The 26,889-nt window shown below is 32.7% G+C and overlaps 3 protein-coding genes across 3 annotated transcripts; 1 reads left to right on the forward strand and 2 right to left on the reverse strand.

Annotated features, from left to right (window-relative positions):
* Nucleotides 1-273: 273 nt before the first annotated feature.
* TRIADDRAFT_20587 (uncharacterized protein) lies at nucleotides 274-3,766 on the reverse strand (the record flags this gene model as incomplete). Its single annotated transcript, XM_002109945.1, has 12 exons — nucleotides 274-483; nucleotides 605-742; nucleotides 818-880; nucleotides 970-1,105; nucleotides 1,191-1,313; nucleotides 1,403-1,531; nucleotides 1,636-1,736; nucleotides 1,828-2,030; nucleotides 2,114-2,282; nucleotides 2,601-2,761; nucleotides 3,089-3,242; nucleotides 3,497-3,766. The coding sequence occupies 12 exons, from the start codon at nucleotides 3,764-3,766 to the stop codon at nucleotides 274-276; spliced, it is 1,857 nt and encodes a 618-aa protein (XP_002109981.1).
* A 6,001-nt stretch (nucleotides 3,767-9,767) lies between these two features.
* TRIADDRAFT_37206 (uncharacterized protein) lies at nucleotides 9,768-12,150 on the forward strand. The gene is made up of 10 exons (XM_002109391.1): nucleotides 9,768-9,824; nucleotides 9,957-10,029; nucleotides 10,462-10,555; nucleotides 10,718-10,937; nucleotides 11,036-11,104; nucleotides 11,237-11,357; nucleotides 11,460-11,542; nucleotides 11,623-11,684; nucleotides 11,892-11,995; nucleotides 12,097-12,150. Exons 1-10 carry the CDS (start codon nucleotides 9,804-9,806, stop codon nucleotides 12,147-12,149), a joined length of 900 nt encoding a protein of 299 aa, XP_002109427.1. The 5' UTR covers nucleotides 9,768-9,803; the 3' UTR covers nucleotide 12,150.
* Nucleotides 12,151-15,601: 3,451 nt separating this feature from the next.
* Nucleotides 15,602-21,430, reverse strand: TRIADDRAFT_14836 (uncharacterized protein; the record flags this gene model as incomplete). Its single annotated transcript, XM_002109946.1, has 3 exons — nucleotides 15,602-15,807; nucleotides 17,119-17,384; nucleotides 21,258-21,430. Coding segments are annotated over 3 exons (645 nt in total), but the record flags the coding sequence as incomplete, so codon positions are not given.
* Nucleotides 21,431-26,889: the final 5,459 nt, after the last annotated feature.

Raw genomic sequence — 26,889 nt, forward strand, 5'->3', positions numbered from 1 at the left:
TTTTATTACACAGTATGGAAATAATAACCTAACTATATCTGAACATTTAACCAACTTCTTTATTGCTGAAATTCGATAACCTGTGATTTACTATCTAGAATAACATAAAGTTTAAACTAGAAAACTAAGATAGTGAAAAGTACTGCATATCACTTATTAAAAAACGAGTTTATGCTCCCAGAGAATATCGATAACCATACACTTAAACAATGAAGTTCGATATAATGCAGGTATAATTCATTTAGTAGATTGTTTTAATTTACCGTTGATTTTTTATAGCTTAGGTTTTGTTAAGAGTAATGCTTGCATGTCCAGAAGGCTCTTGCTCACTAATTCGGCAAACAATTTACCATTTGTATCAGGACAGCTATTAAAAGTCGAGCAAGAGTATCGATAATTATTTGGATTTGGGCTATAACAAACACCATAACAATCAGGAGCGGTTGGACCAAAAAATAGAGAGAGATCACAATTTGACGATACCTATGTACAACCAAGAGCAAATGCTAAATTAATTGATATACATACATTCCAATAGAAAATAAATTTAGGTTATAAAAGTTTTATCCGTAATTATTACTGTAAATATTTTCATGAGACTTACTTGACTAGTAGACAATAAGATACGAGTACTTTTAGTATAGCCAACATCTTTATGCAACTCTGGTACTTCTAGACCTTGCTCCATTGCAATTAATTTCATTCCCAAAAGGTGACGATCCCAACCATGTCCCGTTATTGCCTATTTGAAAACAGTCAAATTAAAGTTATACAGGTGCTAGTATGTAAGATGTAAGTGAGTCCAATTCTATTATACTTTTATGGTGACATCTTTGTGACGATTTAAAGCCGCAAGCATCAGCTCCCTTCTTTCTTGATTCTAATACATAGACATTGACAAGTCCCTTTTAGCATATTTATACAACTAAGTTCTTCATCTTGAAATTACGATATATTAAAATGACTTACGCTGTAACTTGGCCAATCGATAGCTCGAGCAAAGGTATCTGATTCTATCGTCGCAGATCTAATTGTTTCAGTACGTCCCAGTATATACTGGCGAGTGCCACCACTTTCATATGTTGGTGGTGATCGGCCATGCAATCTGTTTATTGTAATTGCAAAAATGTTAATAAGATGTTTAACCCAGAAGAATAGGAGGAATTTAAAAAAACTGATATCTACAATACCTGTAATATGCTAGCTGCATTGCTATTTGGAAGAAACCGTCTGGACTTAGTTTATATGACCTGACAAGATTTGCACCGAATGCATCAAAGACTATGGCCCTAAGATCTACATCTTTTGCCAGTCTATAATCACAAAAATAAAACTTCGATTTTATGTCTCTGTTGAGTCTAGTATGAAATGCTTATACTTTTATAGGCCTAGATAAACCTACTTGTTAATTTTTGTTGTTGCTTGTAATATATCATTTCTTGTTTGATGGGTTATAAGCCAATGGAGTGGTCTTACTGTAGGTAATGATTCAGGGTTGATATTTTCATTTGTGCTTAAGCGGTTATTCATACTTGAAAGTTAGATAAAATTTCAGTTATAGGTTTAGGATCATATTACTAAGTAGTTAGACTAAGTATCTCTGTATTACATTTTACTGCTATATCACTATCATACCAATAATTGCACACATGATCAAGTGCTGTAACAACTGGAGGGCCTTCACCAGCAGAGTGCTCGTAGTTTGCTCCAATTAGACCATCTGGGCCAATGATTAACTACAACATTATGAATTTGACGATATTATTAGACATGTATTAAACAATTCCTTCTATGCTAACGTGTACATCTAACTCGTTAAAATATTACCTCAATGGTCTTGTCAAACCACCGATTACCGCTATTGAATAAGCTACCTTCACCATGCAAGAGCATTCTACTGTGGTAATTCCTAAAGTATTGCATATATTCCTTGCCATCAGCATTACCAGAATAGCTAATACCAGGACGGTCAATACAAATAGCAAAAAGTGCCGTTTTTATAGTCTCTAAGTTGTCCTTATTGATGGGATCTGTAAAAATTAGATCAGCCATTTGTTACTGTACTATTGCTACCAATATCAAAATTTGGATATGTTACATGGGTTATCACAACCTTGTGCAAGATGAGCGTAAGCTTCGGCCCAAGAATCTCTATCATTCGATGTTAATATACCGATAGATTCAACAGGTTGTGGAGTACTAGCAACAACTAATTTTAGTTGTTGGTGTATCTGTTCGGCAGATATTTTCTGTCCGTTTCGCATCACGTCAACAGCAAAAATCTAATCAATTCGGTACCGGAAAAAAATTGAAGTTAATGGTATTCATATGGCTACAAATTAACGAATAATTAATGTTGCGAAATAATGAGATCTGTATTTATATTTTGAAATCGATTGTTCACTGTAATAAGTATATGTATGTACGTCTTACATCCATAGGTAATTACTTGTCTTGTGTACATGCATATAGCTCTGAATGTACATTTTATCTATCGTGTGATATTGTTACAAGATTTTACCCAAAGCAGAAGTTATTTGGTATGTACTGTAGATATCATATTTAGTAGATCTTCTAATTTTTTTCATTAAAACGGTTACCTGATTATTATAGATTACAATAATGTGATTGCATGGTGGGTTGCCATAGGGATGGGTGTAAAAAGCATCTCTTTTTGGTTTAGGAACTCTACAGGAACCAAAGATATTCGTGTGTTGTATCATACACATTGGGCGCTTTCCTGCAGTATCCACTTCTAAATCTCCACTACAATATAAATAACGAAATAGCGACAGTGACAAGAATTAATAAGTAAGCACTTCTATGCTTGAATAGCTCTATTTTTAGCAGATATTGAGCATTTCAATACAGTAGTTGCTACTAATAAGCAATGGATACTTTATCTCATACCGAATTATTTTTTCGTAGTATTCTAAGGCAGAATAAGCCGCCATTGCTCCATATCTACAATTATTTAATTAGTGTTGAGAGTTATTATGGTTTGTTTTAGCAAAAAAAAGATCATTTGAAATAATTTCTTTCTGGCACTGAATTCAATTTACAACGTATCAATGATATCAAGTGCAACAATCAATATGTAAAAGAATATTTTGAACGACATACTCAAGTTGGCCTTCTAATCCACTGAAATTAAATTTTGGAAATATAATAGCTGGATTAGAATTAACAATATTGGGTGCACGATACTCCAAGTAGGCGTAATTAAGCCACCATTCAGCAAGCTAAATAATAGATATTAATTAGTTAGAAATTTAAATGTTTTCTTTGCAATTATAAAATATCTCTTAGTCAATAGGTGTTCACGACTGGCCGTCAAATAGACGAATGTTTTAATTTAAGTAAAGTAGGTGTGAACATGCGAGTTATATTATAAAAAACATTTAGGCAAGTAAGTTATTCAACTTATGGATGAGCATTTTAAAGTAGTAGACATATTATTTTACTGTATACTTGTTATTATATCGATGGTTATTACCCAATTGTTATGCTGTTTGGCTCTTTCTTTCAGCTTTTCATTAAGAGTATGTCCGATACCACCGGATTCACCAAATTTTTCAACTATTTTTTTGGTATTTTCGAATTCAACAGAAGTTAATAATGGCTTAATTGATAGCAAGTATCGATCTAATGTATCCTTTAACGGAGGAACAGGCAAGTGAGGTAGTGAGGATTGATGAGTTAAAAACCCACGAGCAGCAGTGATTACTGGTAATAGCCTTTGCTGATGATAGAGCTTAGTTTTCATGATTGTTTTCAGCATGAGGAACAATTAACGACTAAAAAACAAAAGTGCAAAATTTATAAGTACCATGTTCATAAAGTAAGGATATTCTTAACTTATCCAGTACTCTCTTATCCATTCGCAACATGAAGTCAATAGAAAATGAATGTATGACAACTAATCAAGATATCACCCCTAATTGGTTGTATTACAGATTTGGAAATAGATCGCTAGCCCAGCCGAGCTGAAGCTAGTGAAATAACTTATTTGATGGACGCACCAAAATTGAAGGAAATGATGTAGGGTTTGCATGCAATGACATTGTCAGTATAGGTTATCAAGTAGGCACGACCTTATTAGACGCCTATCGTATTGGCATGATGGAAGATGGCAAGGTAAACGAAATGGTCAGCTACTTCCATGCTATGATAGACTGCTTACGTAAGTTATCATCAATATGCCATACATGGATCATGTAGTTATGGCTAATGATGACAAGGTGTAGAGCATTTTAAGCTGATTTACGTAGACCAAAGCTTGAATGAACTTACTATGCTATGATAGATTATCTACACAAGACTAATGATACGCGTCTATTCGCTAGACATGAACATGGCGATAAATTGTAGGACATTTTACCTGGCGTAGCTAAGAAGTTGAAGTGATAAATCAACTTATCCTATGAGCATATATACAAGATAGCAAGGCCTAGGGCATTTTACAGTTAGTAGGATTTACGTTGTAGAAAAGTCTTAAATGGTCCGTCAATAAATATGATGATAAACTATCATCATACATATGTGAGTAAGTGGCAATGATGCGCACGTCTATAAAGTAGATGAGATGGAGAAAAGTTGGAATGATCAGTTAATAAATGTTATGATAGACTATCGACATACACGTACGAGCAAGACGCCATGATGCCCACGTCTATTATATTTAAGTAAGGGTAATTATAGTGATGAAATATTGGGCGTTTTAGCAGAATTGACCGAACTGAAAAGTATAAATGATCAACCAATTGATGTTATAATAGAGTATCTACATATGATCCATCAATTCCTGTACGAATGTTGGCATGGCTATGACAACAAGATGTGGCGAATGATAACAAGGTACAGTATAGGGTATTTTAGCAGAGTCTCCTTATGCGTAGATCCAAGGTTTGCATGATCAACTTATGTTATCGTCGAGTATCTCTACATGATCAATGATACATTGATTGTGTGGCATAGTCAAGGATGGCAAAACGTGGAGGTATACAGCACTAGCGGAATTGATCTCCGTCCTATTGGTATAGCAATGATGAAGGATGATAAAGCATAAGGCTTATGAGTAGAATCGACGTAGGTCACAAGTCTGAGCGATCCAAGAATAAAATTGGATGATAGAGTATCCATGAAGTGATCGATAACGATGGTTGAAAAAAGGCTTTGAAAATTTGGGGATATAGTGCTGATCTAATGGTTTCTCTCCCGTTCTGGATTCGCCAATTAAACAGATAGCGGATAAAGGATCGGTCCATCACTGAATCATTCATGAAATGACCGTAATCAATTTTATTGCTACGTATTATGGTAGAATACTTGTCCATTCTTTCTTTCTTCCCGCTGTTATGATACAAGCGATGGGGGAAGAAAGTGATAATAAAATTAGTTGGATGATGGTGGTGGAATCGTATATCGTTTCTAGCATTTATTTGCATAGGAAAAATCATTTTGTTGTCAAATGATGGCCGATTTTAATATAATAACGTGGTTGTCAGCTCAAGGAAGAAATGGACAATCTACTATATAGGGAAGGACACCATGATAGCAACATAACAGCAGAAGCCAAACTAAACAACTGTATCCATAACGGAAATGATCGTGAACAGCGAGTAGCGACAGTAATCGAAGATATGGATGAAAATAGTGAATAATATTGATGGAAAAGTCTCTACCTTGTTAAGCTGGCAGCTGCAATCGTCCAGAGGAAACTTCCGATTGGATTTGAGGCCTAGGGATACTGTCAATGGATTTCTCTTCCTGTTAAGAGATATACTGTACTGTAGAATAATATTACTAGTATTCCCTAAACAGTTGAACAGCCGGCGCAAGCAGGTTGTAGAGTAGGATGTCTCCTCATGTAGGAGGTTCTAGTAGTCATTTAGACTGATCAATCATGTCTTGGGCAAGGATACAAGGGTCATCAAGGGGTGAAAAAGGAATGGCTTCTTGCTCATAACGTGCACTAGTCATCCATTAAAGTAAGAGCGATACTATGGGCTATTAGTCAATCAAGCTTACGCCTATCTCGCCATACAAAGTTCGCACCCTTTCCGCCCTCGGGGTCATTAAGCTCATGAATAAAATCAATCAATTATAATAATTAATTCTATCATACTGCTTGCAGTATGATAGAATACAATGTCAGCAAAAGGTAAAAGAGGAGAGGTTTTGTTTAAGTTTTCTCATGCTGTCTACTGTACAGTATTGCCTAAGGCAGTATTGTGCAATTACTGTCCATAGAGAAAGTGTCCATCCATTTTTGCTCTTTAAAGATACGAGCTCAACTTACATTGATTCTGTGTAAGTGCATTGGAAGATCCTCTTTTTTTTATAGGACTTTTTGGTGCCTATTTAAGAAGATCAATTCTTCTGCCAACAATCTCCATGCACTTCTGTCTAACCCGTAGAGTTAAGAAAAAAACAATTTTATGGTCTAACCTCGTATAAGCATCATCTGCAGTATTTTGAGAGTACTCAAGAGCAAATTGACCGAGTTCTTACTATACTTTTGCTTTTTTTTTTTGGGGGGGGGGGAAGGTCTGGACGAGACTGCGGACAAACTGATCATTATAATCGTCTATTATTATTATACGTAATGACTAAGAACTACGAACCAGTAGTGCTAGCCATGAAGAACTAGGCCAAGGAAACCTACAGTATAAGCACTTGTGATCAATTCGGCAAGAACGTACCGACTAAGAACTAAAAACCAGTAGAGCTAGCCATGAAGAACTAGGCCAAGGAAACCTACAGTATAAGCACTTGTGATCAATTCGGTAAGAACGAACCGACTAAGAACTAAAAACCAGTAGAGCTAGCCATGAAGAACTAGGCCAAGGAAACCTACAGTATAAGCACTTGTGATCAATTCGGTAAGAACGAACCGACTAAGAACTAAAAACCAGTAGAGCTAGCCATGAAGAACTAGGCCAAGGAAACCTACAGTATAAGCACTTGTGATCAATTCGGTAAGAACGAACCGACTAAGAACTAAAAACCAGTAGAGCTAGCCATGAAGAACTAGGCCAAGGAAACCTACAGTATAAGCACTTATGATCAATTCGGCAAGAACGTACCGACTAAGAACCAGTAGTGCTAGCCATGAAGAACTAGGCCAAGTCGACAATCTATTTTGCACACTAGGAGACTGGTAGTAGAACACTAGAGCAAAGATACGATGTGCAAATAAATTGTCACCTATTTCATGCCACAGTCTTCCTTATCAGTAGTAGAATTGTATCTTGCTAAATAACAGGAGAAACGAAGGCCATGCGACAATCTATTTTGCACACTAGGAGACTGGTAGTAGAACACTACAGCAAGATACGATATGCAAATAAATTGTCACCTATTTCATGCCACAGTTTTCCTCATACAGTAGTAGAATTGTATCTTGCTAAATAAGAGGAGAAACGAAGGCCATGCGACAATCTATTTTGCACACTAGGAGACTGGTAGTAGAACACTACAGCAAGATACGATGTGCAAATAAATTGTCACCTATTTCATGCCACAGTTTTCCTCATACAGTAGTAGAATTGTATCTTGCTAAATAACAGGTGAAACGAAGGCCATGCGACAATCTATTTTGCACACTAGGAGACTGGTAGTAGAACACTACAGCAAGATACGATGTGCAAATAAGTTGTCACCTATTTCATGCCACAGTCTTCCTCATACTGTAGTGTACTTGTATCTTGCTAAATAACAGGTGAAACGAAGGCCATGCGACAATCTATTTTGCACACTACGAGACTGGTAGTAGAACACTACAGCAAGATACGATGTGCAAATAAATTGTCACCTATTGCATGCCACAGTCTTCCTCATACTGTAGTGTACTTGTATCGTGCTATGCGGCCATCTATTTTGCACACGAGAAGACTCGTAGTAGCTTAGAAGAGCAAGATACGATGTGCAAATAAGTTGTCACCTATTTCTTGCCACAGTTCTAGTTGTACTGTTTATGTATTTTGCTGAAAAAGAGATGAAACCGAGGGCGTGCGAAAATCTATTTTGCACTTTAGGAGACTCTTAGTAGTACAGTACAATAAGATACTATGTACAAATAAATTGCCATCTATTTTATGTTACAGTCTTGTTTATACAGAATTTGTATCCAGCTAAAAAAAAGAGATGAAACGGAGCCCATGCGACAATCTATTTTGCACACTAGCAAACTCGTAGGGTGGTTAATGCGCTTGTCTCTTCTGGAAGGTGCGCAGACTCTGTTCAATCTTAACATCACCCTTGGCTGTGATATTGCTCTGTATACTATACCATAGTGTCAAGAAGTACTGTATGGGATAGTCAACTGCAGTACAATATACAACGCACGCTTGGAGCGCCTATACAAAGCTTCAAGAAGTGCAAACATGGCGACCGTTGGTGTTAAACGCGCTAACGATGACAACTTTGATGGGACTGTAGTTGCTGTCAAGAAGAATAAATATGAATTAGAAGTCAGCCGAAAGAATCAGCAATTAATTGCTTCGGTAATAGTCAAGTTTGATAGGGTTTAACTTAGCTTAATAACACTTTTATCTTGTATGATCAGAAAAACATGTCTTTCGCTTATGCTGTCGATAGTATACCAACCCAATCGACCCTTTGATCCATCCATAGACACTTTTGCATTCAATAGACTGTATATTCAGTGATCTTGCCATAAAATCATATCTTTCCAACCTCTATCTAATTGAACTAGATGGAGTAATGTCCTCGTTAGGATATAGAAGCGTTCGAATGTTGGAAAATAACTTGCATGGGCTCAATAGCTTATTTATTGTCGAATATATTCAAATCCTATGCAACAATCACTTTATTCCTCGACAGTCTAGTATAGCCCTGTGTTGATCGTAGTTTGTCGCATTAATGCTCAATTACAACACTTACAGTTTTGGACTTTATCCAAGACAGTAACTGCGTGGAATAAGCATGGATAGTGTAAATAAATTGCCCTAGCACAAACCATCAGTATGAGTAAAGAGCTGATGTCCTTTTTAATATTCTAAATCGTATGCCATCGGAAATGGCCTCGGTAGACGATCAGCTTGAAAGAGCTACATGATTGGCATAAGCTCAACAGCTTGTTGTCTGATATCGAAATCCTATACGACAGTACAGTAACTTTTATTCCTCGACAATAGCAGGTATTTGTTGATAATAATTTGTCGTAGTGATGTCCAGTTGACAACACGTATTTGGACTTTATGCCGCACACTGTGTGCGTGAAATAAGAATGGATAGTACGAGTAAATGAATTACCTCAGTAGAAATCATCAGTACGAGTAAAGAACTAGTGAGCCTTGTACTATTATTATATCCGTAAAGCGTAAACTATCAGGCTGAAACAGCTACATGATTGAAAGGGATATTTATCGAAGTAATACCCGGTGACAGTACCTGGTGCATTTTGTCAAATATAGGACTGTAATAGGTGAAGTGAAAGTGGATGGTAAATCACTTGTGTCACTACAACCGAAAGGTCTGTGGATATGCTCGCGAAATTATACTGTAATCTGTTTTCTTCCTATAACCTTATGCCTTTGATCACCGAGCAATAGACTTGTTGCAATCAAAAGATGGTGTATGCTATCTTATGACAACGAACTACATCTCAGCATTTTATAGCAACCATACCATGACGATGTAGTAATAAACTATATATAAATGTTCTTGTTATATTTCTACCGCCCAATTAATATACTCTTATGGATACGTGATACTAAATCCTTCTTTGTCTGTAATGACAGGGTCCTCCTCGAACTTCATCACTTTTGGCACCAATTATGCTGCTAACTGGTCATGAGGTAAACTGAATAGTCATAGATTACTTATTACTAAGTAAAAGCTGCTCGGAAGATTTACTGTATGTATGACTAAGGATCGATGGAATATGACCACTGTAGAAAAGTGATCAATATTGCTATTGGGTATTGTAGGGAGAAATATATACAGCTAAATTTCATCCTGATGGGGAAGTGCTGGCTTCTGCTTCCTTTGAAAGAAAAATTTGTAAGTCGGTTTTCTATACATTCTATTTTTTATTATTCAAAAATTCGTTTAAAAGTGGACATGATCAATAAGTCAGCATTCTCACTGCAACAGCAGTGCTAATAAACACCTTAACCATTAAGGTTTCTACAAAGTACTATCTTTACTCTTCCTGTTCAAGCTGAATGTGAGATGTTATTTACAGTTGAGAAATTAGAAAATATTACTTGTGAAAGGATTGATTCACTATGCATATTGATTTAATATTACTACGGTATAATCTACTGTTGATTATTTACGATTTACTACGGGTTTAGTCTAAATTAAACTGATAAATGTGTAAAGTCTCAATCTCATGCAAGTAATCATCAAATGTAATCCCCTTAACTTTAAGCGTATAATAATGATCACCAACTTTAACCTTGTCAATAAATTGTACCCTTATTTTCTTAGTTTTGTGGAATATTTATGGCGAGTGTGAAAATTATGCTATCCTGGAAGGTCATAAAGGAGCCGTTTTAGACTTGCACTTTTCTACAGATGGCAGGTACTTACTGAAACCATATGCGTATTTATTATTTTAGACTGGCACTATAATTGCGAGAAAATAGTATTTTAAGGAATCGTAGCATAAGCAGAAAAAAAGTGCTATCATTAAGATCAAACTATTGTGGTATTGTCTAAAAAGGATATGTTGTTTATTCTTTAGCCAACTGTTTTCAGCTTCAACAGATAAAACTGCAGCAATATGGGACTTTGAATCTGGGCAAAGAACTAAAAAGTTTAAAGGCCATACAGGTATTGTAAATAGTTGCCACCCATCTCGCCGTGGGACCCAAATGCTTGTTACAGGATCTGATGATTGTACTGCGAAATTGTGGGATGTTAGAAGAAGAGAACCAGTACATTCATTCCAGAGCAATTATCAAGTAATTTGATAAAATATTTCTCTTATATTTTAGAGGTATCAACGTAAGGATATGATTCTAGTTTATAAAATTAACACTTATTTCGTTTCCCTTTAAAGGTCACAGCCGTAAGTTTTAACGACACAGGTGATCAAATTATATCTGGTGGTTTGGATAACGTGATTAGGGTAATGGATATGATTTAATTACATTCTTAAATACGATAAGTTATTTTTGTGTTACGGCTATTAATAAGAATGTGGTGAAAGCATACGTACATGAGATCTATAATGTATTTTACGATCTATTCTCTCGTTTAGGTGTGGGATTTGCGTAAGAACAATATCATGTATTCTATGTCTGGACATCTTGATACTATTACTAGTTTAAGTGTAAGCCCTGATGGATGTTATGTTATGTCTAATGCTATGGATAATTCAGGTATGTGAAATATTATTATATTAGTAGTGAAATTCTTTCAGCATTTCGTAATTTTATTAAGGTACCATTTTATCTCATCCTACTCCTTCTTAAATCGTACAGTTCGTATTTGGGACATAAGACCTTACGTACCGGGTGATCGATGTCTTAAAATTTTCACTGGAGCTCAACACAATTTTGAAAAGGTAACATTGTAGGAATGCAACATTGATAAACCTCTAATTATATGAACTAAAAAGAGCTAACTCTTGGTATTGTATTGCAGAATCTTTTGAAATGTAGCTGGTCACCGGATGGCAAAAAAATTGCAGCTGGTTCAGCGGATAGGTAAACGATCGAATTATTCGTAGGCAGTTCCATATACTGTATACATATTTGTATCCTTAATTTGTAGTTGGTATCACGTAATGACCAATACCGTATGAAATAATTCTTTAACACAGTAGATTCAAGTAAATATCATTTACTTGCAATCTCAAGGCATCATTTCTGGCAAGAGACAATAATTGCTAATTTAAAATTTATATTTACTAGATTTGTATATGTATGGGATACTGCGACACGACGTATATTATACAAACTACCAGGACATGATGGATCAGTAAATGACGTCCAGTTTCATCCTATCGAACCTATAGGTTGTTATGAGTCTGATTATCATCATAGGATACTGTCAGCTACCTTTGTGTAATTAAATGTGCTAATACATCTTGTGCTTATTCTAATTTTCTCATTGCAGTGATGTCTTGCGGTAGTGATAAGAAAATCTACCTTGGAGAGCTTGAATTGTAAATAAGCACGAAAGAATATAGTGATAGCAATCGAGATATGAATCTGGATCATCGACTTTTCTGTATCTGTTACAGCTAACCATATTGATAGTATTTAATGTTTTTATAATTGCTCTTATTATAACTGATAGTACAAGGCAAATTACAAATACCTTTATGTCATTCCATATATGGAAGCATTTGTTATTTTATGGCAAACCCTACTGTCTTTGTACGGTTATAGCAGCATACTTTTTTCCCCTCTACTTGAAATTTAGATTAAGTCACCATTTAAAATTTCCGTTATTACGTCAAATAAAGGCAGACATGATATTCTTAAATTGACGTAATACAGAGTATATTGCTTTAATTGAGCTGCTATTATAAATATTCAGCTTCTTTTAATATTTAAAGCTTTAGTATTCCAACATAAGTCCATTTATAATATATGCATCTTGAAGTAGAGCAGTAGTTTAGTACTGTAGGTCGGCTCGTGTGAGGTAATTTTTTTCAATTTCTTGTCGCTGCTCGGTGTGAAAGGTCATTGTAAACCAATCCGATCATTAACATAGTACCTTCAGGTATACCTAAAATGAGTAAAAGCACAGATATCGGAATGCCTGATAACACTAGAGTACACTTTCGTCTCACTTTTTCACATACAGTATTTCATCTGATCTATTATAAGGAAAAGTTGGCAATCGTTTTTATTTCGATATGCACCATACCATTGCTATAAATCACATACCAAGTATCATAGCCTACAAAGGTAGATCGCAAATAATTATCAGTACTTTTTCGTCAATTTGTTGCATTCTACGTATGTGCATAGTAGCGTCTCTTCTAATATTTAGCACGGAGAAGTCGAGGATACAGGTGTGAAACAGAATCACATTCAGTATGTACTTTGCGTCGACTCATACAGCTAGATATTTTAAGAGAATGTTTCTGCATACAGTGATACACTTTTTCGTTAGACTATTTATAGACTCCCATTTCAATCTGCTTTTTAGTGGTAAGAAGTTTAGCAATGGTAACTCAATCATACGTATCATCTGCCATACACAGAAGCACGCTTCTTTACTCAAATCATAAATTATAAAAAACAAATAAAATTTGCACATTAACTCAATAAAGGATTTATTATCATGCTTTATATCATCAAACAAGCTTGGAATTAGATAATGAAGGAACAAATTACAGCAGCTGGTATTGCAAAAGAATAAGAGAAAAAAATAGAGCCAAAGTAGAAGGAAAAAAGCTAAAAACTTTGAATGATATTATGATTAGTTGGAATATCGGCAAAACGAAGATTCAGGAAAATTTGATTTGCTATCATATATTTTTCATCTAATTTAATTTTCAATTTATGAAGATGAAAAACATTTTTGAATTACCTAGTTAATTAATTAAAAGGAATCAATTTTGCCAGCATAAATTCAATATATCGCCGGCATAGTATAGTTAAAGAGTATAGCTGGAAATAACAGCATTATGCATTAAATATAATTACAGTTATGATGATATTACACATACGTATGTATGTAACGACGACATTAAGAGTAGCAATAAGCAGAATAGGATATGGTAATAATATAGAATGATTAATTAATGTGACAGCAACAATTTCTGTTATTTTGAGCATCTACGATCTAAAAAGACCTGAAATTAATTTCGCAGTGGGAAAACTAAACGTTCTTTTCCAGTATTCTGCAGAAAATAGGATATTTCTATATTCAAGGTGTTATCAATCCTGGTAATAAAGTTAACTTTAAATTGTCTTGAATTGATATTGGCGGTCTAGTTGAGGAGTTATAACAAGGAACAACATTATCAATATCCGCAAAATGGATCATAATAATTTGTATTATATAGACCAAGTTGACTTAATTGTTATTGATCATTGATAAACTCCCAAGTAACTTATCTACATGACGAGAATATGCACTATTACGATGGATATATATCTATAATATTATATAACTAGATATTATGTCACAGATGAATTTCCAGCACAGAAATAGGTAGTAGGGATGCGGTAAAATAAAGAAATTGAAGAAAAGCATATTTTATATACGCATATATATATATATATATATACATGTATGTATCAATGTTTCCATCTCCTAATTGTATTATGGATTGTGATATATGTTAAGGTCATGATCGAAATGGAATAATGCAGATCATGGCTGTCATTTTTCTTACGGCTTTTTAAGCAAATCGAAACATATAGCTGAGACTTGTCATTTTATAAATGTGACAAGTTATCTTGGCATGCGTGATTCACCATCAAGCAAAATAGTTACTATTGAGTTGTAATATGTATAATTCAAATACCAATTAAAGATTTATATGAATATCACTTGTAGCCAAAAACACGTTAGGAGTATGATAGCATTATACAACTACATTTATAATTCAACATTGGAAACGATTTTTACAATATATTCATTGATGTGAACACAAGTATCAAAGATTAATTGCTTGTAGTAGCTAATGTCTCTCATTATTTTCATTAAAGCTCCTTTAATATACCGTCTATGAGCTAACCAGCAATTCTAGCGCAGAAGTAGATGATCCAAGAAGTACTAGTTGATATATCTAACATGCCATTATTGAAAGGATACTTCATATGAATGATTTTTAACAAGCATGGTAGTAGATGTTAAATTATTTTCTTGTAAACTGCTTTTAAAGCCAGTTTAAATGAATAAAATTTGTAGCAAGTGGCATAATAATCATATAGATGTGTTGCCTATTAGGAACTGAATTTTTGGACAGACGGTAGTGATGATGGTATAAAAATTAGAAAATCGACCAAAGAAGATAGTGCAAGACCAATATAACTTGAAGCACAGTAGTAGAAAGATACCATCCACGTTATGGCTATATTTACAGCTTTGATTGCCCAATACTAAGGCAATAAATTACATACACGTAAGATATTCTAGCGGAATATACAAGTAACTGTAGAAAATGAACATAATACGATCGATACTACAGTATTTAAAATATTACAAATAAGGCAAAAAGAATTAATTACAATCCTGCTATAGCAATTTACTACCGAGTAACTACAATAATATAATAATAGTGGATTGAAAACATAGATAATAAATATCGAATGTGCAGTCTAGAAATAACGTTTTTACAATATTTTTAAGTAAAATTGCGTTTATACCTTCTATTTGAGCTATTCTTGAATATAGTACATTGGATTATAAAATCGTAAGATATAGTATTAATAATAAAGAATAGTTATGACTGTAATAATGCAAGAGCAATAATAATATTATTAATAATAACATTATTCATTTAATAATTAGTAATCATACTAGTAATATATATATAATAGTAAGAATATTAATAACAATAATATTAATATAGACTTATGATTAAGAGTCCATCTATCTATTAGACAACAAGATTCAAACCATTGGAATTGGTTGAATTAGTCTTATCTACTTGCTGTATTGATCGACGATATTTAGCTCGGGCATTCTGAAACCAAACTTGTAATACACGCTTGTTTAATCCTGTCTTTATTGATAATTGCTTTAGATCTTTACTATCTGGGTTATGATTAAGAGCAAAATAAGTTTTCATAGTTCGTAACTGAGGTTGTTTAAATGATGTTCTTATACGTTTCGATCTCCCATGTTCATCAGTAATGTCATCTAATACCATTTTACCGAAATCGTCGTCGTCCTTGTCGTGGCCTGATTAAATGAATAATATATATATATATATCATGAGTTATATTGAATTCGTTAAAGATCATAATTATTGTGCCGTCGCAATTGAGAAACATAAGTATTGGGCAGATTTTCCTATTACTTATCTTGTTTAGTGCATTTAGTTTAGATTTAACGCGTTTATCAGCATACGGCATGAAATTGATGATATAAATGACTAGTTAAATTACTAATGACTTTTAAACGTAGACAAGTATTGAAATTATTAGAATAGTATTAATTTATGTGATAAATAAGATATCAAACTATTAGTACTCGTAAATCTAAAATTAGAGGGAAATATTACTACTATGCCATGTTTTTAAACTGAGATAATAGCGTTTACTAGTATTATTTACTCAAGTGATTATTATAAATACCATAATTAATCTATACTAATAATTAAATATCTTTAATTTCGTAAGAGAGTGCTGAGCTTATTATTGTTTTATCAAGCTAAAAATACTATATAAATCTGAATAATTGGCTAGTATAATATTACTATAACAATTATACTCTTTATACGCGCTGAAATACTATTCACTATTAGTTATAGTATGTATTCATTGCTCTAATACTTACGGTAATCTAATGATTAGTATTGAACACCGATAAGTACTTAAACTTTGCAAATTATTTATTCATTCAATTAATTTACAAAGCTAAATATTACTACGTAGTCTTACACGAAAATTTAGTAAATGTGATACTAGTACGGTATGATGCTTCTGAACTGAACTGGTAAGTGTCTGATATATTAATTAATTTAATACTATTAAAGCTATACAGTAATTATCTATACTAAGAATTAACTTTTATTTTATTTTTAAGAAATTACAAAATTTATTAATATTTCATCCAAATTAAAATACCAATATAAATTCAGGGAATCTGCTAGTACCGCATCGTTTTGGTTCTAAAGACTACATACATGCTAATATGTTCGCTAATATTCATTACAAAAATTATCATTTGGAGCTATTTTGTACAGAAGGAAATAACTTATTTAGTACATTGTAGAAATTTCAGTAGTCCAACTTTGTGGCTGATACATGCACTGTATACAAGCATATTATCTCGCTACATTTTATCGGTTATACGGTTTTACTATGACAGTTAACAAAGTATGCTATGTAAGAATAGTTTCAAGATAGGCAGCGCTATTCTCAGCTCTTGCCCACTCAACCGACAATATCTTACCTTTTCCGTTGATGCTTGGATTACTATTTATATGATGGTTACCATAATCAGGACTTGAATTAGAGCTATCATGATTTTCTCCTGAATTATCTTTATTAGAATGATGTGAGTGCCGATGATCGCTAGTAATAGATTGAAAATGCTCTTTGCAATATAATTTGCATCCTCTCATTGCAAATTCTTCGCCTGTTTTTAACAATCTATTACATGTGTGGCAAATAAAGCAAGAACAATGATAAGCATACTCTCTTGCTTTCATAACATGTTCTTTAGGTGATATACCAGAATTACAAGTTGGACATTTGATGCTACCAAAACGGCTATAACGACCATCATTTCAGGTGATGAAGAGCCAGGTTGTAGGATTGATCAAAGGCAGATCATATATATAATAAGAGGATACATTGATTAATATATTGATCAGGAATTATAGTTTCAGCGAAGATCAATATGATCACATTAGAGCCAGGTATGGAAATAGAAATCAATTTTAATAGAGTATTATATAATTTATTAAATATGCATTCATAAAGTCTTTAAAGCAATGAAAAAAAGGGATCTAAATTAGCTAATTTATTGGTTTTAATAAATCAGAACTGGAATTAGTTATGTAAAATAAAACTAGTATATATTATTTTAGCTGCTCAAAAATTTTATGTTTGTAAAGTGGTCCTAAGTTCTATTTAATAGTCTCATTATAGTCCGTAAATTTAAACTATAGCTATAACTTTTGTTAGGTTTAGATCTCTGGTATGACATAGAATACTTTTACCTGTAGATATTGATAGTTTATGTTATGAGTATAGATATTTTAGAGCTATAATACCATCTCTAAAACATACTTTCGATACACGAACATCAACTCAATCGTATGAATTTGTATATAGCCGCAAAAGAATGATCAAGTAATATAGGAGTCTCCACATGTCTGAATATAACCTATAAAATTTCGCTACATAATTGGCTGTTCTACAACTATCCATGAATTCTTTAGTGAATCTGTAATATGGGAATTGTTTATACGTAAAGTATCAATCTCTAAATTTTATAATACAAAAGGTGCCTATATAACAAGAAAAAACATTGTCTCCTTTTGACTTTGGACCTTCAAAGCAAAAGCTAACGGTACGAAAACACAGTTATCTTGTTATTGTTGTCATATGGTTGTGGAAAGAAATCTATAGGATCGATTTCAGTGTTATTCATTATCATTTTAAGTATACAGAAAAACTGGAATAGAAGAACAAAGAGGAATTGTAGTTATTTTGAGAAAGGATTCCTTTATCTCTGAGCTACTAGTTAAGGGTCCAACAGCTAATATCTACCATAACAGTAACAGGATGACGGATTCGATGGCATGGTATTAGTGTCTTAAAGTTTTTGCGGTAATGATTAAATATAGCTGAATCTATTAGTCAAGAGAATAAGTAATAGATGGCATGGTTGAAGTCTATCCGAGGTTAATATCAATTATTGGTCTGTAAATGGCGAAAATCAAAGAACTAAGTAGACAACATTATTAAAATAAAATCTGAATTAACTTAGCATGATAGATCATGACGTCAAGATATTATTGCTGTTATTAAGCTATTAAGCTATAAATTATACTTATAAGACCAATTCTAGATACAACTTTAAGCTACAACATGTTTTACAAGCTAAACTCAAAGTTTTAATCAATGTCTACAGTTGCTATTGTCAATAAAATATTAATCATTGTCGAATGTCGATAAAGTTATTTACAAAAAAATTTGATGAGTCTTAGACAATCTATATACCTAGCTCAAATCCTCATAAATTTAGATATCTTCACTAGACAGTTTGTATCTAATACTTGGCAGTCACACTCATTTAAGGATGAGAATATTTAGGAAAATGGCGAGGGAAGAACTAGAATATACGCGTACGTAGAAACAACCTGCTTTCAGTATTTCTACTGATCTGACTTGCTACCTCATCAAACTGCTATGATAAGCCCATAGGCTGTTGTACAAAAATGGATAAGACTATAGTATATTATTCATAATCTACATGAACTATCAATAAATCAGTAATTTTGCTACGTTGATTACCTAGATCGTTTAGTAAAGGGAAAAATATTACGAAAATTCAACATCAATGAATTAGAGTGGATTCTGTAGCTACCGAGTTGAAAACGGAAATTGAATTTGGGATCAAACAAAACAATAGATGTCATCTACAGAACTCTATTTGAGATCTAAACATCATGGGATATGGAAAAATTAAACTGTTTTAGACTATGAGAGTTAGTGATAGCAAAATACCGAAATAAACTGTTAGTAAATATCTGGATAGCACGATGGTATAAATTTCATTTAAAAAATCCATAAAAGTGTGAGCAGAAAGTAATTAGAGTGTCCATATAGAATACTTTTACACGGTCGATTGAATGCAGAAAAACATTTTGATGAAACTAGTTCTTAAACTCGACTATTCATCTGTCGCTGATCTCTCTATTAAATTAGGAAGTTAACTTATCTATCACATGTTTTTATGAATTACTGGACAGTATTGTTATTTAACATAGAATTTTTATAAACGAAGACATATATAAGAACTGATAGATAATGTGTTACATGGAAGCTATTTCTTCCTCGGTATATACATTTATCTACCATATTTTTTCGTGAATTATTGGACAGTATTGTTATTTAACGTAGAATTATTATGAACTAAGATTTATAAAGGAAGAACTGATGAACAATGTTTTACATGGATGCTGTTTCTTTCTTGGTAGATATATTTATCTATCGTATTTTTCGTGAATTAATGGACCGTGTTGTTATTTAAGGGAGAATTTTTATAAACTAAGACTTATAAAGTAAAACCGATAGTCAATGTGTTACATGGAAGCTATTTCTCTCTCAGTAGATATATTCATCTATCATATTTTTTTATATATTACTGGATAGTATTATTATTTAACGTAGAATTCTTATAAACTAAGACTTATAAAGGAAGAAGTGATAGACAATATCTTGTATGGAAACTATTTCTTTCTCGCTAGATACTTTTATCTATCATATTTTCATGAATTACTGGACAGTAATGTTATTTAACGTAAAATTATTATAAACTAAGATTCATAAAGGAAGAAGTGGTCGATAATGTGTTAAATGGAACTCTTTCTAACTGAAATTGTAAAATATAACACCAATCAATAAAATAATTTATATTTCCCTATAAAAATAGGACAGTATATTTATCTATCGTTAAGTATCTTCATTATTTTTGAGCAATATTACTTTTTAACCTCAAATTTTAGAGGTAAAGAAGAGTAAAAGTAAGAATAGATGGGTACGGTAATGTATATTATAAGAATAAAAATTTGTTAGATTAAAAATACAGACTATAATATCAATTGATATAACGATTGTTTTTCCTCTTTTATAAATGCATATGTTTATCTATCACTAAATTTCGCCTGTAATAAGGAGGCAATATCAATTTTAATCTAGAATTATTATGAAATTAGAGTGATAAAATAAGGACTGATCGAAAATATATAAAATCATAGCCTAAATACCACAAACTATAACATCAAGAGCTATTTCCTCAGACAAGAAATCGTATATAACTAATACAATTTCTCGTATTCTATACAAATGTTGTATGAGATTTAAGAAGATCGCTGTTCAAAGTTGTAAATTTAAATAAAATTATTCAATGGTGTCTAGGAATGAAATCAGTATTTCTTCTATTGCTTTTTGAGAGGGATTTACATGTTCTCTGTCTATATCAAAACAATCTATCCTTCTATTGCAAGATTACTTTCTATTTTGATTAAACTGAATTGAGCATTCATACGAAAGAAAGAAAGAAATTCCCTTATGACGAAATTAGATGATGTATTTGCAATTGAAAGAAAAGGAACATGTATTGTAACAGTGGATTGGATGTATTGAAAGATTAATATGGATAGATAATGGACAAGAAAGTTAATCGACTACTTGACAAAATGACATGTAAAAAATAAAAAGTTTTCAATGGGCATTCAAAGAATAAAACGGCAGACAGGATGGAAATTGAAAAAATAATAAGAGGGGAGACTCTGATAAAATACTTTAAAAGACAAAAAAAGTATAGGAAATCAATTTAATAGCAGTTGTGACATTGATTAGCTATGTCTACGTTATGAGTATTGCCATGATTACAATTACTTAGACACCTACTTGAAATAATCGGTCCTACAAAAGATGTTGCCTTGCTTAACATAGCAACTTTGATCTTTATCTAATGGTTCATTGCAGTCATAGCATCGCAAACATTGTATGTGCCATTTTTTGTCGGTTTTTTGAATACCCAGATATTCTTGATCCATGATACTACGACCACAGCCAGCACAGTATTCATTAAGTCTTCCCAGTGGATGACGATGATGATGAGCATGAGTTGTTAGTTCATTAAGCAACTATTAATATCATAACAGAGGGAAGAGAAGGTAGATAGAATTAGTAATTTATTTATCGTACTAAATTGAACGTATTTATACAGTAGTTTACGATTAATAATCTATTCGCTATATTGACGGCATCATGAAGATCGTTAGTATCATCCTATGTCATATTACTTGAATGTAGGATTTAGATGTTTGAGAAATAGCAAGAGAATGGAGAAAATATGGTTTGATAGTTATACTATTAGTTAAAATAATATTCGATAAATTGATTACAGAATTTGTTGTTGGGAGTTGAATGATATTGAGGGAACATGATGACTAGATCTTGATCGCTATCATAGCTAATATCAGGTGATAAGGTTAATCCAGAATTTATATTTTATAATATAAATTGATTATCCTTGAAAGGCTCAATATAGAATTTTATGGTTGGTAAACATTAATTGATATTCTGGAAGCTTGATACGGAAATTCTGTTGCTTGTAAACTAAAATGATTATTTTTGAAAAGCTCAATATCGATATTTTTATACCTAGCAGTACAGATCCATTATCGTTTGTGTATCTCGAGGCTATAACATAACTAGTGAAATGAAGATATTCAAAACCGATGCGATCAATTTTAGAATAAACATCATCATTACGATTGGAAAGTAATTCATGTTATGCCCTTTATCAAGCGATATTTATAGTTAGTAGAATAGATAGGATCGTTTTAGCGTTCGATATCGGAGAAATTGCCCTGGTAATACCTATCTATACCTTCCGAATTACGACTAGTGATTAGCATTTACCGTTCAAAAATTTGACGTTAACAACAATATAATTAGACTAATGCTGTTATAATCAGATTGATGTCATTTTATTACCATGGCTATATCATTCAGTTGCGTCGTTTAAGTTGTCTAATATGCTATAACTGAGATGATCATCAAACAATTAAATGTGATTTTTGAAAGGGATTGTATCCAATAATTAAAGGAAATGTCATCATTTTTTTTCTACTTTTATACAAAATCAATTCATTCTTTGATATTTGATGACTTGTAAATCGCTAGAGTATAAAATCGCCCATCAACATAACAATTTTTAATTTCGATTATGGATATATTATCATTTTATAGAGACAATATCTGTAAAAAGCAAGATACAAATATGTTGAAAAGTATCGAATGAATCTTTCAACATTTTCTCTTCAAATTCTCGACAGAACATGGACTATTTTCACGTTGGTTAGGATAGAGATATTCAAATCAATACCTTTAGTATTGTAATAAAATAGTTTAGCTATCCAGATGAAAAGATGTAAAACAGCTGCTACGGATTAACAAAAAATTTTAAAATACTCTCAAGTATTGAAATGGAAAGTAATGGATTTGATTGACTATTTTGATTGTTATTGATGACAATTGATTAAATAATAACATATGGAATCCACTGTCAGGATTAAATTAAAAATTGTACAATATCGTTGCTAGAACTAACACTTGGCCAACTTACTGAATAGCCTAGCAAATTGAGGCTACTGTTGCCATGATTGAATTAAGATGAATTTACTTAAAATGGCTTAAAGTAGAGCTACTATCCATCTATTGTTTAACCTACTTCCTTACCGAATAATGATGTTCGTAATGACTACAAGATGATTACTGCTAGGGTTAATTTATTAAGTAGGAAAGAAGGGAGTCATGGCCATGTTATGATGAGAGCAATGGAGTGTAGAAAATCAATTTCCCTCTGCACTTTAGTTTGTTGATTACGATAGTAGACAAGGACAAAACTTTTGTCTTAAGAGGACCATTACATTAAGTGAGGGTCTTTCTTATTTCAAGGATTGGTATTAAGAATAGGAGTAATAATAAGTTATTTTGATATCTAGGGGAAAGTATTTTAAACTTGAATCATTTTACTTGCGGCGAGATTGATTTAATATCAAGCAGATCATCAGCTGCAGATGAGTCAAAAATAACTGATGTTTACCATTGAATGAACAAAAACGTTCACTTCTAAGTTCAATTTCCCGAATCGTAAAATGAAAAATAATCATTCTATCCTGAGAACTATTATGATCGATGGATCATTATTGCTGAATTGACATAAAAAAAAAAAATACGCTAACAACTACTGTAAGTTTAATTTCATGATGAGTAGAAAGAAAAGTAACCATTCTATCCTGAGAACTATTGCGATTGACAAATATTTATTGCTAAGTTGGCATGAACAAAGAAGTACGCTTACTTATATGCTCAATTTCCGAATTAGTAAAAGGAAAAGTAATCATTCTATCCTGAGAATTATTGCGATTGTAGAATATTTATTGCTCAATTGCCATGGATTACATATCAAGAATAGCAGTTACACTTTCTTCTAAGCTTGATTTTCTGATCAGTAGAAGGAAAAGTAATGCTATCTGGACGATTGTAATAGAATAAGAGAACTATTGTGATCGATGTGAATTTATTTCTCAATTAGCATGGATTGCACGTTAAGAAGGGCAGGAATAGGTACATCTACAAATATCTAATATCCTAACAAGTCGACAACTGGTGAAACTGCAGGTTGCTGCAATCACCTTCGTTTTCACTGTCCATCAAATGATTCTGATAGTTTCAATTAAGTTAACAATTTTACAATCAGGGAAAATGATTATACAAGCATTCGATGGGAAAAATCATCAAAATAAGCTTCATCGTGATATTACAATGGTCCATAGGAAGAAAACAAAACGTCAATTTAACTTCCACTATTTTCCAAAATGCAGAGGATATTGTCAATATTACCGTGAACGATATTGACTTTTGCCTCCTTAAATACATCGTTAAAGATGAGTCATTTTTAGTGCTATTTTTATTCTGAATGGAATATCAAGGTTTAGGGCAACAAATAATATGTTTAATCAATGACTACTGAATAGGAATAAAAATATTCTGTCTGAAATTAACCTTGAAATCAATATTCAGTCAATTTCTTCTGCTATTAAAAGAATATTGTCAATATCATCGCGGAAAATATTGACCTTTGAATCCTTTGAAATGATCTATTGACTGCTATGAGTCGATCATCAAGCATTTCCGAATGTGTATCAAGATTTATGGCGGAAGAAATACAAGTTCAACCACTATTGAAGTCAGAGAGTATAGGACTCAGTATTAAGGAAGAAATAAATCATTCAAAACACGGTGATTAATCTATCCAAATAAGAAAAAAGGATTGATACTATCATGATAGATATTTCATATCGCTCAAGATGGTCGCTTTACCGCTATGAATCCGTTAGTAATATGGTTACGGGATGGAAAAATATAAGTTGTACTACTATTGAAATCAGAGGCCAAATATTAGGGTAAAAATGAAACATTTGAAGGCAATGAATAAAATATCGAAATCAAGTGTATTGTCAATATTATTATGAAAGATGTTGACCTTTGCCGCCTTTAGAGATGATCAATTTGCTACTCTCAAGCCAGTCAATTGCTAATCTCTGTAAGGATATCAATATTTATTGTAGAAAAAATAACTACATGAGTTCAACGAATTTGTTAAAGTATTTGCAGAGAATAAGACCTACATTATCCTACGCGCTATTGATCATTGCTCTAGCTCTCAATTTGTTGTTAATATTCCTTAATAACAAGAATATATTATCGAAATTGGGGTAATTTTCCAGTCCTATGACGACTAAAACACGGTATCAAAGCTAGGATAAAAGTCCATTCAAGTTCTACTATTATTTTGAGTTATAGTAGTCATGATTGCCGCTCGTTGTCCATATTGTTAAATAAGCATCAAAATTTAGAGAAGAAAAATGTCCATTTGTGTCCTCCTAGTACTAAAATTGGAGGGTATATTCTTAAAATTAAGGTAAACATCTATTCTATAGTGGTTCTACTGCTTTTAGCAATGGAAGGTATATTATCGAAATGAGGGTAAACGTCCATTCTAGTTCAACTGCTACTAAAATTCAAGGATCAATTCTCAAAATTAGGCTAAACGTCTATTCTAGTCCTACTGCTATTAAAATTGGACGGTATATTGTGAATTGAAAAGAATATCGTCAGCAATAGCCCTAAAGAAGATATCGACTTCAGCCGGCTTGACTACGCTGCTGAATATCATGCAATGAAAGCTCATGACCAGTTGTAAACATCTCTAAATCATTATGAAAATTGAGGATGGAAAAACATCTATTCAAGTAGTATTGTTATTGAATAATTGGAGGTTATATTGTCAATATTATCGTAAACGCTATCTTCGCTTTGATGATTCAACGGACTTTAAGAAGATCAGTATTCGTTATTTATCAGTTCATGGTTATTATTCGACATCGAAATTGACTCGCAAAGCTAATTTAAACTAGCAAAGTTTGACAAGGCAGTAGAAGCAGCCTATTGAGACTTGATTTCTATCTTTCAAATGGCTTCCTATACTTTTATCCATCTTTTTCAGCGCAGACTATTCCATCTGTTGGAAGATTCTTATCTCCTCTTCATATTCGAGTACAATAATAGCAATCAACAAACTGTAGGGGATATTGACTACTATTAGTCTAAATAGTAAACATTAAGCCCCCTGTCATAGGCTTTTCACCGATCCTATTGAATCCACTGTTAGCGAATGCTAACTTTAAATCCTACTCTTGAATAGCTTCGATGTAATCGGCAATGTATTAAGAACGAGTTTAGCTTAGCTAGCAACAGCTACGAAGCTAAGCAATTTTCCTTCTGGTATGATTTCGTCATGGATTTCCAGATCTAGTAGTCCATGATGTACAAGTCTATACTTGCATTAACGAGTTCAACTAACTAGCAATAGCAAACCAAGTACGCCATTATCCTTGTTATGATAATTTATTCTACTTTCCAAGTCACTATGGTTTCATTACGGACTTCTAGATCTAGAAGTCTATAATCTGCAAGCCGGTGGTTCCATGGACGAGTTCAACTAACTAGCAGTAACATACGAAGTTACGCGATTATCCTTCTGTTATGATGAGTAAATCTACTTTCAATGTCATCTATGTTCTATTAATGAGTTCAACGAACTAGCAATAACTTACTAAGTTATGCGATTATCCCTCTAATATGATGAATTTTTTTATTCTCTATGTCATCAATGTTCACAATTATTATAAATTCCTAGATCTAGAAGTCTATGAGTCCATTGACAAGTCTAACGAATGAGCAATAATATACAAAGTTACGCGATTATCCTTCTGTCATAATGAGTTATTTCAATTTCCATATCATCTATCTTCAACTTTATAATTAAAAAATTAAGAATAGAAAAGGGATAAGAAAATGTATCTTACAGTCTACTATCGTACAATGTCGTAACCTGAGATGACACAATATCATGTCCTATTTTCGAATAACATTAGTGTGTCTTGCTAGTCTCTTCCACTTCGAT

The sequence above is a fragment of the Trichoplax adhaerens genome, genomic scaffold (assembly GCF_000150275.1).
Source record: "Trichoplax adhaerens TRIADscaffold_2 genomic scaffold, whole genome shotgun sequence".
NCBI classification, from domain to species: Eukaryota; Metazoa; Placozoa; class Uniplacotomia; order Trichoplacea; family Trichoplacidae; genus Trichoplax; species Trichoplax adhaerens.